This window comes from Balaenoptera acutorostrata, chromosome 13 (assembly GCF_949987535.1).
Source record: "Balaenoptera acutorostrata chromosome 13, mBalAcu1.1, whole genome shotgun sequence".
Taxonomy (NCBI): domain Eukaryota; kingdom Metazoa; phylum Chordata; class Mammalia; order Artiodactyla; family Balaenopteridae; genus Balaenoptera; species Balaenoptera acutorostrata.
In genome coordinates this window covers 26,021,641-26,038,615 of record NC_080076.1, presented here as the reverse complement: position 1 = coordinate 26,038,615, position 16,975 = coordinate 26,021,641, and the positions used below count along the sequence as shown (strand labels likewise).

The 16,975-nt window shown below is 52.5% G+C and overlaps 1 protein-coding gene across 10 annotated transcripts in view; it reads left to right on the top strand.

Moving 5' to 3' along the window:
• Positions 1–16,975, top strand: part of CTIF (cap binding complex dependent translation initiation factor) — a 305,014-nt gene that overhangs the window by 59,158 nt on the left and 228,881 nt on the right. For all 10 annotated transcript variants that reach the window (XM_007197213.3, XM_057526382.1, XM_057526381.1 and 7 more), the window contains exon 2: positions 9,478–9,678. In XM_007197213.3, coding sequence (XP_007197275.1) covers positions 9,499–9,678 — 180 coding nt within the window. In that variant the 5' untranslated portion in view covers positions 9,478–9,498. The remainder of the gene's footprint in view (positions 1–9,477; positions 9,679–16,975) is intronic.

Below are 16,975 nucleotides of genomic sequence, written 5' to 3'. Positions count from 1 at the left end.
AAAGGATGCAGTTCTCGGAGCCAGCTCTGTCTTCTCAGCCGTGAGGCCCACAGGGTCACAGCCCCGCAAGGGACAGGCTTCCGAGACCCCCGCCAGTGTCTCTGAAACCACTTGGTACTGTCACTGCTCCAGCTGGGTTGGTTCAGGAAGCTGTTGCCAGGAGGGAGCAAGATGACTGGGGACCCTGGTTACCCCGAGAGAGACACTGGAGAGAGAGTGTCACCTGAGAAGGAAGGCCTGGGTGCTGGCCACCGGGCTTGGAGGAGCTTTGTGGCCTTCACCTGAGGTGCTCTCCCAGGTGCATCGCCGGGTTCAGAGCAGGACACCTCTGGGCTCTGTTCCTGGCACTCTCCGAGTGAGTTTCCACTCTTTGTCCGTCAACTCAGAAGCTTTTCAAGGCTGATGGCGGGGCCCACACGCTCCACTTCTCATGCGTTTTCACTTAATCCTCCCAACATTTTATGAGATGGTACTTTTATCATCAGACTACTTTAAAGATGAGGAAACGGGCTGCCCAAGGTTACAGAGCTTGGTTTAGCCAGCATTGGAACCCAGAATCATCATGTTTCCCTATCTTAGGAGTAGGAGGCAGGGAGGAAGCCGCCTGACTCCAGCCAAGGATTGGGCTGGCCAGCCAGTGACCCTGAGGCCTGTGACTTCCTTGCCCCCTCGAGCCTGTGGGTCACGACATACAGCAGGTGCTCAGTACCTGTTGAGGTAAATTGCCTTAAGGAAGCTCTAGAATGTGGTGGGAAGAAGTGGGAGTCTTGGTTCTGGGACCAGGTGACCCTGGAGGCTGGTGGAGCGGGGGATGGGACAGGTCCACCCCCAGCACCCTTGACTGTAGTGTTCTAAGAGCTGGGAGGGGGCTGGAGGGGAGCCTGGGCCCAGCAGCAGTGGGCAGAGGCGCTGGGGAGGCCCACTCTCGGGGAAGGAGCACGCTGGACTGGGTGTGAGGGGTCTGGGGAGCCGGAGGCCCGCCTGCCATCAGGGCTTGGGACGGTGAGCGGTATCGGGTGAAGCGGGGCCCGCAAAGACCATGAAGTCTTGTCAAGACAAGATAAAAACCCATAAAAAATTCAAGATCAGGATAAGAGTTGGGTGACAGCGCAAGGGGTGTGTGTGAAGGTGTCAGGAAGCAGCCTGTGCTCAGCCAAGGGAGCGGCTGGGGACTCTGGACCTGGAGCCGGTGGAGGCTCCTGTTGACCCCGGGGGCTGGAGGGGAGGGCACATATGGACGGCAGGAAGGTCCAGGGATAATGCAGGGGCTGGACCTCAAGAGCCCACCCTGGATGCCCTTCTGCCCATTGGTCCGGGCTCGTCTGCTGGTGCGGAGACCTCTGCAGGGTCGGGGGAGTGACTGTTTCAGGATATTTTCTGCAGAGGAGGTCCCAGTCGGGAGACTGGAATCTGATGGGGTGTGTCCTGTGCAGGGACTGATGTGGGTGCACCCGTTCCCTCTCCCCGCGACCCCCTTCTCAGGTGCCTCTCCAGGTGCTACCACGGTGGGCATGCTGAGGAGAGAAGAGTTCACAGCTTCTCTCCTGTCTTCTTGGCTCACAGTGGCCTGAGCCCTCACTGTGAAAACCAGTCCAACTCCTCAGTTACTCCTAGAGGCTGCTCTGGGGAGGGAGCGGCAAGGCCTGGGCCCATTGGTCTCTCCATGGAAACTCTGAAAGATCCACAGGGCTTGGCCCAGGGCCCTGCATGGAGTGAGAGTTCAATAGGGTGTGAAAATGATGCAATGATTTGGGGGTTGTCTGTTATTTAGGAATAACTGTCTGATGTTAATGACTGTAACCCAGAACTGCACTTGGGGTCCAGAGACGTTGGCAGTCACTGGGGGAGGGGAGAGGTGACTCAGCTCAGCAGGGGGTCTCTGGGGATGGCAGACTCTCAGGGGCTTGGGGGCCTGCATTACAGGTGGGCTCTATCCATAGGCATCCGAGTGGCTTCCAGCAGGCCCTCCCCTTCTCTGGGCTCCAATGTCCTCATCTGCTCAGTAAAGGGGCTGGATTCTCTAAGATCCACTGAGGTCACAAGGCTTAGATTTCAGAAGCCCCTCCAACTTATTGAGAGCATTTGAGTATGTCTGGACCCGCAGCTCGGCCCTGTGGGACTCTAAGCAAGTGCTGTTATGTGTTCCTGGTGCCGAGAGCCCAGGGTGGAAGTGGGTGATCCCAGGGTCCACAAATAAATATTAATTCAGCCTGTCGAGGTCCTGCCTGGCCCTAAGTGGGCCATGAAAGAAACTGCCCCTCTCCCAGGGAGCTGGCCAGAAGGCCAGAGGATCAGGATGGAGAATCCAGCCATTTACCAACCAGGGTGGAAGAGCTGAATAATGGATAGAAGGGATGTGACAGGTTTTCTAGATCTTGGCTATTCCAAGCCAGGCCCTCTGACCAGCAGCAACATCACCAGCTGGGAGCTTGTTAGAAATGCAGCCTCTCAGGCCCCACCTGGGATCCACTGAATCCGAATCTGCATTTTAACAAGATTGCCTGTGATCGCCGCACACAGGAAAGTTTGGGAAGCACTGCTCTGGCCCACTTTTCATAAACTCTTTTGACCACGCCTCACAGAAAGAAATACATTTCCATGGTGTATTTAGATGAGACAAAAGTTCCATGAAACAATTGTTCCACTTACAATGTGTGTTAACTCACTGGAATTTTCAACTTAGTTGTATAATTTTAATGCTGAGATCATGAGTTTGCCTTACACTAAGTTTATTTTGCAGCCGCTAAACAGCCGAGACCTGCAGTTTGAAAAACACCGCCCTAGCTAACCCCCATCTGATGTTTGAGTAACAAAGGGTTACACTGGTGTCCGACGTGTAGAGAACACCTGGTGTCCTGACTCCTGAGACGGTAAACGATGCTGATTTGTGAGGTCGCCTCCAGCTCTGAGTGTTTCTAAACTTTTCTACTTCTGGTGCTTGGGGGCCTGAGGCTCCTGTACACAGAGGCCTCCCCTGAATCCCCCTGCTTTCTTTGGCGAACACCAGCGTGGCCCAGAGTCCCCAGGCCAGCACTGACATGAGTGGCCGAGCCTGAGGGCTGCAGGTTGGGGAGAAAGGCGTTCTGCCTGAGTCCTGTTTATGCAGGAGGTGAGGCATGGGCCAAACTCAGAGGGGTAGGTTGGCTGCAGGACGTTGTGAAGGGGGCTCGCATGGCTTCCTCAGGGAGGGCTGTGGGTGTCCTCCTCCCCTGGCAGCTGGCCTCTCTCCTCCCACACTGGAAGCGGGAGGCCTGGCCCAGCCCTGACCTGCCCTGCCCTGGGGGCTGCCTGACACAAAGGAGAGAACCCTCCTGCAGGCTCTGGGTGTGGGTGGCAGTTGCCAGCACTGCGTTGGCGAGGGAAGGGGAGAAGGACGGGCCTTGTGTGTAACAGTCACCAGGAGCGACTGCTGGAGGGGGTCCGGGCTGGGGGAGCGAGGCTGTGCTGGTGGAGACGTGGTGGGTGGAGGCGATTCACCACCAGGGGAGTGCCGCTGACTGGCAGGGCCCTGCCACCCACCTACAGCTCAGATGTGCCTGTATCCATCTGCGGAGTTGCTGTCCTCCCGGGCTGGATGGACAGACCCATGAGTCCCCAGGCCACTGAGCTCAGGAGCCCAGAGCGAGCCCCCTACTGCACTGCACAGCTCCCCGCAGCCGGCCTGCGGGCCAGGTGGCCGGGCCCCTTACGGAACGCCGAAAAATGAGCCCTGGGCTTCCTCTCTGAGATCCCAGCTGAGCTGTGTGCTGAGGGCCTGAGGGGAAAGGGTCTGAGGAAGGGTGAGGGGCGCGGGGCTGCCCTTTCAGGACCCGGAATGATGGATTCCCCAGGGAAGAGCTAGCAGGCAGCGAAACAGAAGAGTCTCATCTGGTTGGCAGGTCATGGAATTGGTCCTGCGGATTCGGGGAGGAGGTGATATGCCTCTAACGCCTGGCTGTTCTTAAAGGGGTTGGCTAAATTTACAGCTGCTAATGCCTTTTGTCACTGGGCGGGTGGGAAAGGATGTTGAGAGGGCTGGGACGGTTCCAGCTTCTTGTCTCTGGACCCTACCTTTTCCTCCAGACCCCTGGCCCCTGATGTAGCGCTGTGAGCCCCACGAAGGATGAAAGGCGGGCAGGCCCAGAGGATGGGGGGAGCGAGATTCCTGACCTCGGGCAGAGCCCGCCGTGTCAGCTGAAGCACCTTTGCTGAGTGCTGGTTTCCCAAGGAAGCCACCCCACTCTGCAGCCTCAGCCCCTCCGTGCCCCTCCTTCCGCTGTGCCCACCCAGGCCCCGCCCTCCCGCCTGCAGGCTCTGGGCTGCCCGCCCTTTACAGCAAAGTGCGGCCTCAGCGCTTCTCCCACTCCTGCTGTCTGCCTTTTTGTTCCTCGGCATCCATCACCTGGCAGGGAATGGGGGCAGGGCGGGGCGAGGAGGGGAGCCAGGAAGGCTGCAGGGCGTGTTCCTGGGATCTGGACTCAGCTCTGCATGCTGCATCCTGGATGGCTGCAGCCGGGGGAGGTGTCTCTTCTCCTCTTCCACCCTCTCCTCTCTTTCTTCCTCCTCTGGTCCCATCCCCCTTATCACTTTCACTGATCGTTAAAACCTAAGCTCCTCTTGCTGGCTCTCAGCTTAGCCAGCGGCCCAGCTGTTTGGGGGTTTCCCATCCTGATCTTCCTGTGAATGAGAAACGGAGCCAGGAGGAGACCCCAAAGCACAGGCAGGAAGGGAGCAGAACAAGTCCTGGAGGAAAGCATCCCTTTATTTCCCTGTGTCTCCACCAGCCTGAAAGTTTACTCTGTGCCTCCTCACTCTTTTTACCTTAAAAATGTGGTGGAACTTCTAAGCTTATACCCCAAAGAATTGCAAACAGGGACTCAAACAGATACTTGTACACCCATGTTCATAGCAGCATTAATCACAGTAGCCAAAGGTGGGAACAACCCGAATGTCCACTGGTGGATGAATGGATAAACAAAATGTAGTTCATACATACAGTATATGATTGTAACACAGTGTATTATTCAGCCGTAAAAAGGTGTGAAATTGTGACACATTCTACAACATGCATGAATCTTGAAAACATTATAAGTGAAATAAGCCAATCACAAAAGGGTAGATATTGTATGATGCCACCAAAATGAGGTACGTCGAAGAGCCAAATTCAGAAGAGACAGAAAATAGAGTGGTTGCCAGGGGCTGCGATGGGGGATGGGGAGTTGTTTGATGGGCGCAGGGTTTCTGTTTGGAATGATGAAAACGTTCTGGAAATAGATAGCGGTGATGCTCACACAACATTGTGAATGTGCTTAACGCTACTGAGTTGTACACTTGAAAATGGTTACAGTGGTACGTTTTGTGTCATATGTATTTTACCCCTATAGAAACTGGGGGATTGAGTGCCTGGCTGATAGCCCAGGAGATGGATAATGTAGCTGCACTCCCTCTCTCCCTCCTCCCTCTTCTCTGCTAAAGAGATAAAGCTTGGGTCTCTTCTACTAAAGGAGGGACCTGAACCCTGGTTGGGGCTCATTCTAGAATGTAGAAATGAACCCAAGAACAGGAGTCCCTGAGGAGAGTAACACGGAAGAGGGGAGAGCTGGCAAAGGGGCATCATGGATCTGGTCACCACTGTGGGCAGCTGGGCCCAATCCACTGGGACCCGCTGAGGGACCATGAGGAAGCCGCCTCCATTGTTATCTCAGAGACCAAGAGGGAGTGTTTGTCCCTGTCCAGGGCTGCCCCAGGGGCTGTTAGCTCCTCCCACTTCTAGGATGCAGGGACCAGGTGCCAGGTGGGCTCCTGCAGGTACTGCTGGTGTGTGTCAGAGGAGCCCAGGGCTGAAGGTGCTCAGGGCAGCGGAGGGGTGGTGCTGTCAGGCTGCATGTGTGAATCTGACTGGGCAGTGGTGACTGCAGCAGGAGGGGGCCTCCAAGGCAAGTGACCAGTGTGGGACATGCTCCTTTTCCCTCTGGGCACCGAAATTCTCCAGGCTGGGAATGTGTCTCAATGCCTGTCTCTTTCCTAAGTGAGCCAGTGAGGGGTGATTTCTGCCCCCGGGCTCCCTGACAGGACGGTGGTGTGGCCCTGTGACAGACCCGCAAGAGCCTGGGAGTGGCCAGCAGAGCAGGACGGAGACTGCTGCTGCAGGCCGAGCCTCCTGGAAACGCTCCTGTCTAGCTCCTACAGAAGCCAGCCCTCTGCCTGTACCCGTGAAGTGTGCCAGAAGCCTGTGATAAGATCTTAAGTCTTCGAGGAATAATAGGCGCGGCCTTAGATACTGGCTTTTTTCTGCAGGCGGCTCCTTTTCAGCCCTCTCTGGACACCAGCCTTATCCCATCCCCCTGAGGCCTCCCGTCTGCCCAGGATCCTGCACTGAGCTAGGCACAGGGCCCAGCTCTCTAGAGCCTGCAGCCCAGTGGGGGTTAAGACGCGCACACGCACACGCACACACACACACACACACACACACACACACCTTGAGGGATTCCCTGGGCTTTCAAAGGGCAGTGGGGAAAAACGAAGTGGGAGATGTCCTAAGGGCCTGAGCAGGCTGCCAGGAGGCGGGATGAAGAGGCAATGGGGAGTCACTGGACCTGGAGCTCTGCTGTGAGAACTTGGGCAAGTTACTTAACCTCTCTGAAACTCAGTTTTCTCTTCTAAGGGGTATAATTATATCGATTACACAGAGCTATGGTGAGGGGTAAGTGGACGAAGGCATATGGAGTGCTGAGGAGAGTGCCTGGCCCATGATACAGGCTCAGTACACATTAGCCTTTCCTGCTATTAGGGGTTGCCGTATCCATGCCCCTAGGCCGAGGCTGGGTGAATCCTTTGCCCACTGGCCGCTATTAAAGCTAATTGCCCGTTGGGCTAATTACCTGTTGGCTCTAAGGTTCTAGCACTCCGTGAGTGTTAGGACCCCGAGATTTGGCAGGTGGAGGGAAGGGGAAAGTGACTCTGGGTGAGGGACATAGTGTGAGCAAAAGCACAGAGAAGTAAAAGCATCATGTGTTAGTGGTTTATTGCCGTGTAACAAATTACTACAAACTTAGTGGCTTTAAACGATGCCCGTTTATCGTCTCACAGTTCTGGAAGTCGGAAGTCCTGCTCGGTATAGCAGAAGGCTGAAATCAAGGTGTGGGCCAGGCTGAGTTCTGGTCCGGAGGCTCTGGGGTACGAAACCTGAACCCAAGCTCATTGGTTGTTGGAGAATTTACTTCCTGCAGTTGTAGGACGGAAGCACCTTTCCCTTGTGGGTCGTTGATCAGGCATTGCTCTTAACCTCTAGAGGCCGCCCATGATCCTTGCCCACGCCCCTCCTTCTTCAGGCCAGCAACGCTGTCTCTACCTCCAGCCGCGGATTTAGGGGGCTCGTGTGATTGGATCAGGCCCTCCTGAATACTCTTCCTCTCTTCAAGTCTGCTGATTTGGAGTTTAATTATATTTGCAAAATCCCTTCCCAGGAGTTCCTAGATTAATGTTTGATTGAGTAGCTGGGGGAAGATGTCCACTCAGGACCCTCTTAGGGGGTCTACCTGCCACACACAGCTTGTACCTGGGACGAGGAGCAGAGTGGCCAGGGGGCTGGAGGGAAGCACAGGCAGCCATCGGAGCAGGTGGATGTTGGTGGTGGGAGGGATGTAAGGCCACTGTAGGCCTTGAACGGCAGGTGCAGGAAGGGGCGTTGGACATCCCCACCCCTACCCCCTCCTGTGGCCCTGCACCACTAGGCATGCTTATTTCGATCTGAGCAAACTACCTGCACACGCACTGCCACCCAGGCCTCCACACCTGGCTTCCCTCACCCAAGCCTGAAACCTCAGACTCCTCCCTCTGGGGCAGGTGGACAAATCCATGAGCCCTAAGGCCACTGAGCTCAGGAGCCCAGCGCACACCCGCTACAGCTGGCCTGGGGTCCAAGGGAGGCTGGGTCTCATGCAGCAGCCGAAAGCCAAAACCTGAGTCAGGAAACCAGCTGGAGAATGTGTGTCTCCCCAGGGAGTTCTTCCTCCCCACGGTCCACACAGACTCCGGGGAGCCTGGCGAGGGTGTGAGGGAGTCAGCATTCACAGTCTCAGCAGCATTTCTGGAACCCAGCAGGCCATTCCTTGCGCTGTTTTGGATTCATTACCGTTAAAAATGCAACAAGCCCTTAATTATTGGTGAATAACTGTGTCCTAAAAAAGCTCTCAGTAATCCGAGGTTTTGAAATGCAAGTGTTCCTTTGAAAATACTGGGATGTTGCCTTTATTGTCCACAGTACTGTTCTAGGTGCCCGCAGCCCTCTGTGGTCTCAGAGCCCCGTGCATACGTTACGTGGGTCTTTGTGTATCTAATGGTGGTGGTTGGGTAGAAGACTGTTGTACTAGTTCTGATGGTGAAGCCATGTGCAGCCTCTGCTTCCTCTGCTGAACGGGCTTCCCTGTGGAGAGCACTGATTTCCAGACAATGGAAGGGACACCAGACAAGCTTTGAAGCCCTTTCCCATCAGGCCCTAGAGCCTGTCCAGAGGAAGGGGGAGGGTCCCTGGTGGGAAGGGACCTAGTGGTGAGAATGGTTCTAGCTTTCCCAACTTCCAGGTGGATCGGTGGGGAGCTTTGGGAGCAAGCGTGGACAGTGGAGGTGTCCCTGCAGGCCTGGGCCCCTGCAGTGGCTGGGTTAACCCGATCTAGTTGGGGAGGGACAGCAGTTCTATTGCTGGACTTTAACAGCTATCCCTGGAACGATGGTCACATTATGCCAGGCCCCCCAGGGAGAGGGCCTGAGGGCTGAAGAGGGAGTCATTCTCCTACAGAGGACCATGGCTGGGCCACACCCTCCCAGGCAACCCACCTTGCCTTTCACATTGTATCATTAAAAGCCAGTCACGTCCTTACAAACTGAGTGTAGCGTGTGTCCCAGTAGATGCACCATTATTAACAGGGCTGCAAGATCATGTTAAGGCCTACAGTCTTCACCTAACTTAGGGATAGCCTGGCGTCCAAAGAGAAAACGTCTCTTTAGAAGGAGGTATTTCTTAGAGGCCCAGGCCCCTTAGAGGGTTTGTGTCTGGGGACCCCTGTACATCTCAATGCTGGGGTCAGAGACGTAGAAGCCTGTGGTCTGTTTTATTCTGCTTTGTGGTGGATTTTGTTAACTCCAAGTTGGGAAGTAAGGTTGGACTTGTAGACTGGGTCCATATTCCGCTTTTTCCTGGGTGGTAAGGTCCGGGTGTGGACTAATGCTCAACATCGCATGAGTTACTGTGTTGGCCGATTAGGCAAATTACCTGCCTTCTCTGGGCCTGAATCTCCTTCCCCACGCAGGAGGGATCACAGCATCCTCTTGACGCTAAAGGCGAGCTGGCGCCCCACTGACTTCTCAGGATGTTGGGAGACCAGGACGGCAGGCTGGATGAGGGAATGCTTCCGGGCGGGGGAGGAGTTCTCAAGTGGGGTCACCATCTCTGCCTCCAGCTGTGTCTCACAGAGCCCGTCTGTTCTCTGTACCCCGCAGCCCAGGCCCCTGAGCGGGAGGATGGAGAACTCCTCAGCAGCATCGGCCTCCTCCGAGGCCGGGAGCAGCCGCTCCCAGGAGATCGAGGAGCTTGAGCGGTTCATCGACAGCTACGTGCTTGAGTACCAGGTGCAGGGGCTGCTGGCCGACAAGACGGAGGGGGACGGCGAGAGTGAGAAGACGCAGTCCCACCTCTCCCAGGTGAGCACTGCCCGGGAAGGGGCAGGGCCTGGGCAGGTACGGGGCCTCGGCAAGCTTGAAGCGGGGTAATAAGGGTAAGGGACCCTAATTCCAGGCAGCATCTGATGGCCTGGCCCTAGGTTGCCAAGGTGTGGATGGCCCCACCCAGCAGAGCGTGGGATCCAGGCAGGAAGTCCCTGACTATGTGCTCCCAGCCCCTCTGACCCACCTCTACCCCGTCCTACCCCGCTGGGCAGCTGCGGCCCAGCCAGACTCACCGTTCATGGAACACTCGTTTACTGAGCCCCTGCTGTGTGCTAGGCACTGCTCCCTGTTCTTCACAAGCTCGTGTTCTAAAAGAGATCTGGCGGTTGTAGCTTATCCAAAAGGCACACAATCAAAAGTCTATCACTTGTGAATATTTCCTCTGATGTCGAATACAGGCCGTTGTTGGCGCCAAAGAATCGAGTCTCTCAGGCGGTCATCCAGGGCCCTGTGTGCCAGACCTCGTTACACACATGAAGCCTTCAGACCAGACTCTCAGGTTGGCCTCCCTGCTCCTGGTCAATCTGTGGCAGCCCTGGTCTTGGGTAGAAGGTGAACTCGGCTGAAAGACTGTGGGTCGAGATTTGGAAGTTTTGAGTTGTCTTGAGTAGAATTTGAACCATTAAGGGAAGTGACCGTATCACGTGCATCTTTGCTGAACATGGTAAATTCTCAGTAGATATTTGTTCAAGAGTTGGTTCCAGATTTGCTACTAGCTGCCTGTGTGACCTCAGGCAAACCCCTCAACTTCTCTGAGGCTTGGCTTTCTTATCTGGTGAGTGGGGATGATCCCGCTGCCTCAGGAATGTTGGAAGGTCAAAGGTGATAAGAGGCTCCAAAACTACAGAGGGGCAGAGTGTTGTCTGCACCCAGAGGCTCGGGAGGGTCTCTTCTGCTCAGAGCCTGGGGCCCAGTGTCCACCTCTTGTACTTGTCCCCCTCAAGCCTGGGGCTCCTCTGTCAAGTAGAGAAGTTGACATGGGTGCCCTGCTTTGGAGAAAAGCCAAGTGCAACTGGCTGGCTCGCTATCTGGGTGGACAGAAGATCCGGACCCTCCAGCTTTTTAGAAAGCCAGAATGAACCTGTGGCTTTCCTGGAACTCAGGACCAGGAGTGGACCTGGGAAATTGTGAAGCCTTGCTGGTCCACACCTTATCCCCATTGGAGGGTAGGGAAGGCAAGATCTGCCCTGAGAGAGAAATCGATGCTTTCCTTGGCGTTCTTGAAGTTCTAAAATCACAGGTAGTGTGAGCCTGTAATCTGTTCAGTATTCATTCTACAAGTGTGTATTGAGCACCTGCTTGGTGTCTGGCACTGTCCTAGGACTGGGTACCTGGGAGTGAGTGAAAGAGATGAAAAGCTCAGCCCTCGTGGAACTTATCCCAGTGGTGGATGGCAACTGCTGTGGGGAAAAATAAATCAGGAAAATGGAGTGGGGAGTGATGAGGGTCAGGAGGGGTTTGCAATTTTAAATGGGATGTCAAGGAAGATGTCACCAAAGGAGGTGGAGAGGTGAACTTGCAGATGTCTGGGGAAGGGGCAGTCCAGGCAGAAGGGACAGCACGTGCAAAGGCCTGAGCTGGCAGGGTTATTCCAGGGGCAGCAGGGAGGCCGGTGTGGCTGGAGCAGAGAGAGAAAGAGGGAGAGCAGAGGAGATGCTTCAATGAGGCAGTGGGGTCAGGTAGACCAGATGTACAAGGGCTGAGTCCTGGGATCTGCCTAGATTTAGAAAGCAGGGATGTGAGGGGGACCAGCAAAAGAGACCAAGAGGGGTTGGCAGTGAGGCAGGAGGAAATTCAGGTGAGAGTTGGGTGCTGGAAGCCCTGGGGAGGATGTGTTTCGAGGGTGTGAGGGGTGGGCTGACGGCTGCTGCAGGGCATTTGGGAGGAGGAGTGAGAATAACCTAAAGGAGCCACTGGGGCCGTTGGCGACCCTGATGGGAGGGGTGACGGTCCAGTGGTGGGGGTGAAGGTCAAGGAGATGGGTTTGAGATGGGAGGATAATGCAGTGCAGATCCTCCCTGTGTTACAGGAGTTTCGCTCTAAAGGGGAGAGGCATATGGTACTGGGGCGAAGCGAGGTCACAACAGGAGCATTAACAATGAGCTGTGCATTGATGGGAGTGGTCCAGGGCAGAGGGGCCGCTTGCTGGAGCAATGGCCTTGAGTAGGTGAGAGGGCTTGGCCTCGGCTCGGGCCCTGTGAACCGGTGTGTGGGGCTAGCCTGACGTGTGCTGCCTGCCTCCCCCACTGAGTGGACTCTGGTGGCCTCCAGCAGGGCATCCCTCAATATTTCCTTCAGGTGAAATGGGTTCTTACAGGACGAGGGTCCCAGGAAGCTGTGAAGCTTCACCCCAGAGGAATGATTTGTGAGTGATAGGATTTCTGTTCCCAGAGCAACCATCAGGGAGAATTTTGGAAGGAGGGGCCCTCCCAGCGCCTCTGAGCCCCCTGTGGGGACAGCTGAGCTTTCAGGATGTAGAGCAGATGGAGAAGTGCCCTCAATCTGGGCCCTGCACTCCCAGCTCCTGCTCCTGGGATAGGTTGGACCTAACCACGCTTGGATGGCCACATCTGGGTGGGCTGTTAAACAGATGTTGGCTTGAGGCAGAGTGTGGAAAACACTTGTACCATCTAGATGGATTCCTTAAACTTTCTGTATTCCCTGAGATTTCCTGGGAGAATGCGAACACCTGGCAGGATCCCAGGACCCGCCTGTGTACAGGTGGCCGAGGGGGACATGTTTCAATCCTGCTCCCACCAACTACCCCCACAACCCAAATACAGCTGGGGTCCAGACTCCAGAGGAGGGGGCAGCTGTGGCAACTCTAAGCAAGGCCAGTGTTAGATGTGTTATTATAACACACTTCTTTAAAAAAATATAATCTCTATTGACACAGCTTTACAGGAAATCTTTCTGCTAAAGCACTTTTGCTTGTTTTTATTTAATCTGATGACTATTTTAAATGGAAGCCAAAGACAAAAACAAAAATAAAAAACCTCAGAGAATGTCCTGGGCTGCCCGTCTGTGGTGGTGTTTTGATGTTTCTGGGAGAGAAAATTGTTAAGAATCTTGGAAACCTTGAGAAAACTTGAGGGAGTGGAGAAGAATGTTGCTTTTCAGTGGGTGAGGTCATTTTTTAGGATCTGAGAGATGGCAGTTGACACTCAGGAAGAAAATACCTCATGATGCTTGTAAAGTTGTGTTCTCCCCCACCCCTCCCCCATCAATAACTAGAAAGAAAAATGGATGGATGGATGGACGGATGGATGGATGGATGGATGGATGGGAGAGAGAGAGAGAAGAAACAGAGAGAGACAGAAAAGTGTCCTTTTTTTCCTACATGAGTAACGAAGAGAATGTATGTTCTAAGTTTCCCAGCATGTTTGGGATACCGATTTAAAATTACACCCTCACCCACACCCACACATTTCAGAAGTGCCTGTCCTCCAGTGGATCCCAAGTCCCCAGAGGCACATCCTGAGAGTTGCCCTCACTCTGTCCTTGGGAGGAGGGGGATTATAGCCCTATTCTGCAGGAGGAAAGACTGAGACACAGAGGTGGAAAATGGCCAAACCCCACTGCTTGGTGGTGGCTGAGCAGAGCCCTGGTGCCCACCTACTTTTGGTTCCATGCTCGGCACAGGCTGTGACTAACAGGCTGTTGGGAAGTTAGTATATGTTTCCCCCTGTGGAATGAGAATTAGGATTCCAAATCTCATTGACCATTAACCTTTTGTGGAAGAGATTGGGATGTTATAAGTGGGGAAGTTTGGCACTTCTGATGTTAGTGGATGGTTTTGTGGATCATCAGCGAGCTTTAACGCGGTGTTCACAACTCTGGCTGCATGTTGGAATTGCTCTGGAGCTTGGACAGATCCCACCCCAGAGTTGAGTGGAATGGGGAGGGGCCTGGGCATTGGCATCTCATCAGCCCCCACGTGACTCTGATGTTCTGCTCAGGTTGACGACCACAGCCACAGGTGGACTTGTCTGACTGCCTTCCTACCCCTCCATGTCCAGCTGCCTTCCCTTGGAAGGGTAGAACGTAGGGCCATTGTAAAGAGTGGATACATTTAATGAAAGCGTGTTTTACACTGAATTCTTGTTAGCAAGTCAAATGAAGAGCCAGTGAGGGTGAAGAGAACTTCCTGTAGTTCTTTTTGATGCTCTCAGGCACTTGGAAGTCCTGGGTTTTGTCTCATGCACAGAGACCTTACAGAGAGATGCGACCATGCAGATATGTAGGATGGATTCAGATTGGCATGATGTCACTTTCTCACAACGCTTTTCCCTTCTCTTTCTCTTCACATTTTTCCTTACATTCTGCTTTCCCTGTTCACTGTTCCCTCATCCCTCTTTTATCCCATTCCCTCATTTCCTCCTGTCCTTTGAATCCTTTTTCCCTGTCATCTTTGCTCATAGGAGGAAGCAATCAATGGTGGACCACCTATGAAAGGCTTAACAGAAGTGAGTTTAAGGGGACCTGTGGGATGTGAATGTGGGGACTCATTCTTCTCCTTATTTAAAAAAATAATTTATTTTTAATTACACAAGTACTGTATGCATATAGTCTCATGGTACATAAGAATTCAAATGCTAATTAGTTACGTCCTCATTCCACTGTCTTACCCTACCTCCCATTGGAATGATGAGTTAACTTCCTCACCTTTTCAATGCTTTTACATGTTTGTGTGTGTGTGTGTATGTAAAATACGACTTACAGAAATATATTATTTCAAAATCATATATCATAGCTGGTGAATATGTTGTTCAATAACTCACCTTTTTCCCATGGCTGTATGCCCTAGGGATTCCTCCAGGCTTGTACATCTGCTGTGTTCTGTTTAATGGCTGCACAATAGCCCATAGTATGGATGTCCCATTGTTTAACCATTTACCTATTGCTGGGCATTTGGATTATTTCCAAACTTTCCCCTGGAAATACAAGCTATTTCAGTGAATACTTCTGAACGTGCCTCCTGCTGCACATATAAAACTGTTTCTTTAGGTGGATGCTGAGAAGTAGAATCAATTTTAATAGCTATCGCCAAATTGCTCTCCAAAACGCCTGTTACATTAGTCACAGGACCACCAGTGTATTGGGACAAATGGTCTTTTGTCACTTTAATTTGCATTTCCTCAATTTTTAGTGAGGTTGAGCACTTTTTAATCTGATTATCAGCCATTTTTTTAATAGGTTAAATTTTTATTTTACTTTTAAAGCAACAATTGGAAAAACAGAGACAATCAGAAAACAGAGAAAGAAGCCCACCATAATTTTTTTTTTAAGGAAGAATTTTTCTTTTTCTTTTTTTAATGTTTTTAGCTCTGTATTTATTTTTTTTAATTTTATTTATTTATTTTATTTATTTTTGGCTGCGTTGGGTCTTCGTTGCTGTGCACGGGCTTTCTCTCTAGTTGTGGTGAGCGGGGGCTACTCTTCGTTGTGGTGCGTGGGCTTCTCACTGCGGTGGCTTCTCTTGTTGCGGAGCACGGGCTCTAGGTGTACAGGCTCAGTAGTTGTGGCTCGCAGGCTCCAGAGCGCAGGCTCAGTAGTTGTGGCGCACGGGCTTAGTTGCTCCGCGGTATGTGGGATCTTCCCAGACCAGGGCTCGAACCCGTGTCCCCTGCATTGGCAGGCGGATTCTTAACCTCTGCGCCACCAGGGAAGACCCCACCATAATTTTATGATAAAAACTAGTGTAATTTTTGTGTATTATTTTTTCTTAATATACCTTTCAAGAGTTGAGCTTCTAGCATACATGTCACTTTTAGCTTGCTCGTTTATTTAGCATGGTTTCCTACACATTATTTGGTGGTTTTGGCATAAAGTATAATTGTTTAAACCTGCCAGTTACTGTTGGCTAAATAGTGAAATATAATTAGAGCTAAGAATGATTAATTCAGGCCCCGTTCTAGGCTCTGGGATAAAGTCATGAACAGAATGGATCATAATCCCTGTCCTCCTAGCTCTTACTTTCAGTTGGAGAAAGACAGGTGATAGACAAAGAAGAAAATAGATGTTAGAAGGTGATACACATGAAGGAGGCAAGAAGGGGCGGGGTGCTGGGCTGTCTGAAAGGCTTACTTAAGACTTTTGAGCAAAGATTTGAAGAAGGTGAGAGTTGAGGCCGCTTAGGAACCAGCTTTCCAGGCAGAAGGGATGTGGAGGGCACAGCTCTGGTGTGGGAGTGTACCCCACTTTGAGGAACAGCTTTGGGGCCAGTCTGGTGGGGAGCAAAGAGCCAGGTCTATGGGGCCTCGTCGGTGAGACGCCGGGAGGTTTTGAGCAGAGGAGGGACACGGTATCACTGGTTAAACTGGACCACTCTGGGTGCTGTGTGGAGAATAAGCTACAGCAAGAGGCGGGGCGGAAAGGAAGCAGGGGGACCAGGAAGTCCTTGGTTGGTCAGGGTCAGAGGTGATGGTGAATTGGAGCTGTGTGGCACTGTGGAGGTGGTGAGAAGTGGTCAGATTCTCATACTTTAAGGCACAGATAACATGATTTTCTAATGAATGACCTTGACAATAGTGTGAGCCTATAGAAGGACAGACTTTCCAGAAATGAGATGGAAGACCCTGGAAGACCAGCATTGGGGGAGCAAAGGTCAAGAGTTCAGGTTTTGGATGTGAAATGTTTAAGATAGTATTGGATGTCTTAGCAGAGTTGTTGATCAAGCAGTTAGATGTACAAAGTGGCATTCAGAGGAGGGGGATGACCTGGAGATTCACATTTGTAAATAGCAGTATGTGGGTGATTTTAAGCCCAAGGAGTGAGGGGGCTTAGACAAGAGGGTCAAAGATTGAGCTCTAAGGAGTTGGGGCCATGAGAAGGAGCTATCAAAGGACACGGAGGGGTGTCCACGTAACTCATTTACTCTACGTAACAATGCTATGAAGAAGATGCTGTTACTGTTGCCAGCATACATGGGAGGAAACAGAGGCACAGAGAGGTTGAATATGCTGCCTAAGGTCACACAGTGAGTGTGTGGTCAGTGTGAGGTTTGAACCAGATGATCTTGCTCCAGATGCCATACGCTTAACCTCTGCTCTGGCAGTTTCTGTCATTATTACAGCTTGGGGCAAACAGTCTGAGGGAGGAAGAGACTTTCCCAAGGTGACAGAGTAAGAGATAGAGCAGGAATATGAACTCATATTCGCTGCTTCAAGAACTCAGGCTCCTAATCACTGCGTTACGCTGCCTCCACAACAGGAAAGTTGTTTGGGTTTCTTGTTAGTTAGTTTGTTTGTCTTAAGATCGGAGCAAGAAGCCT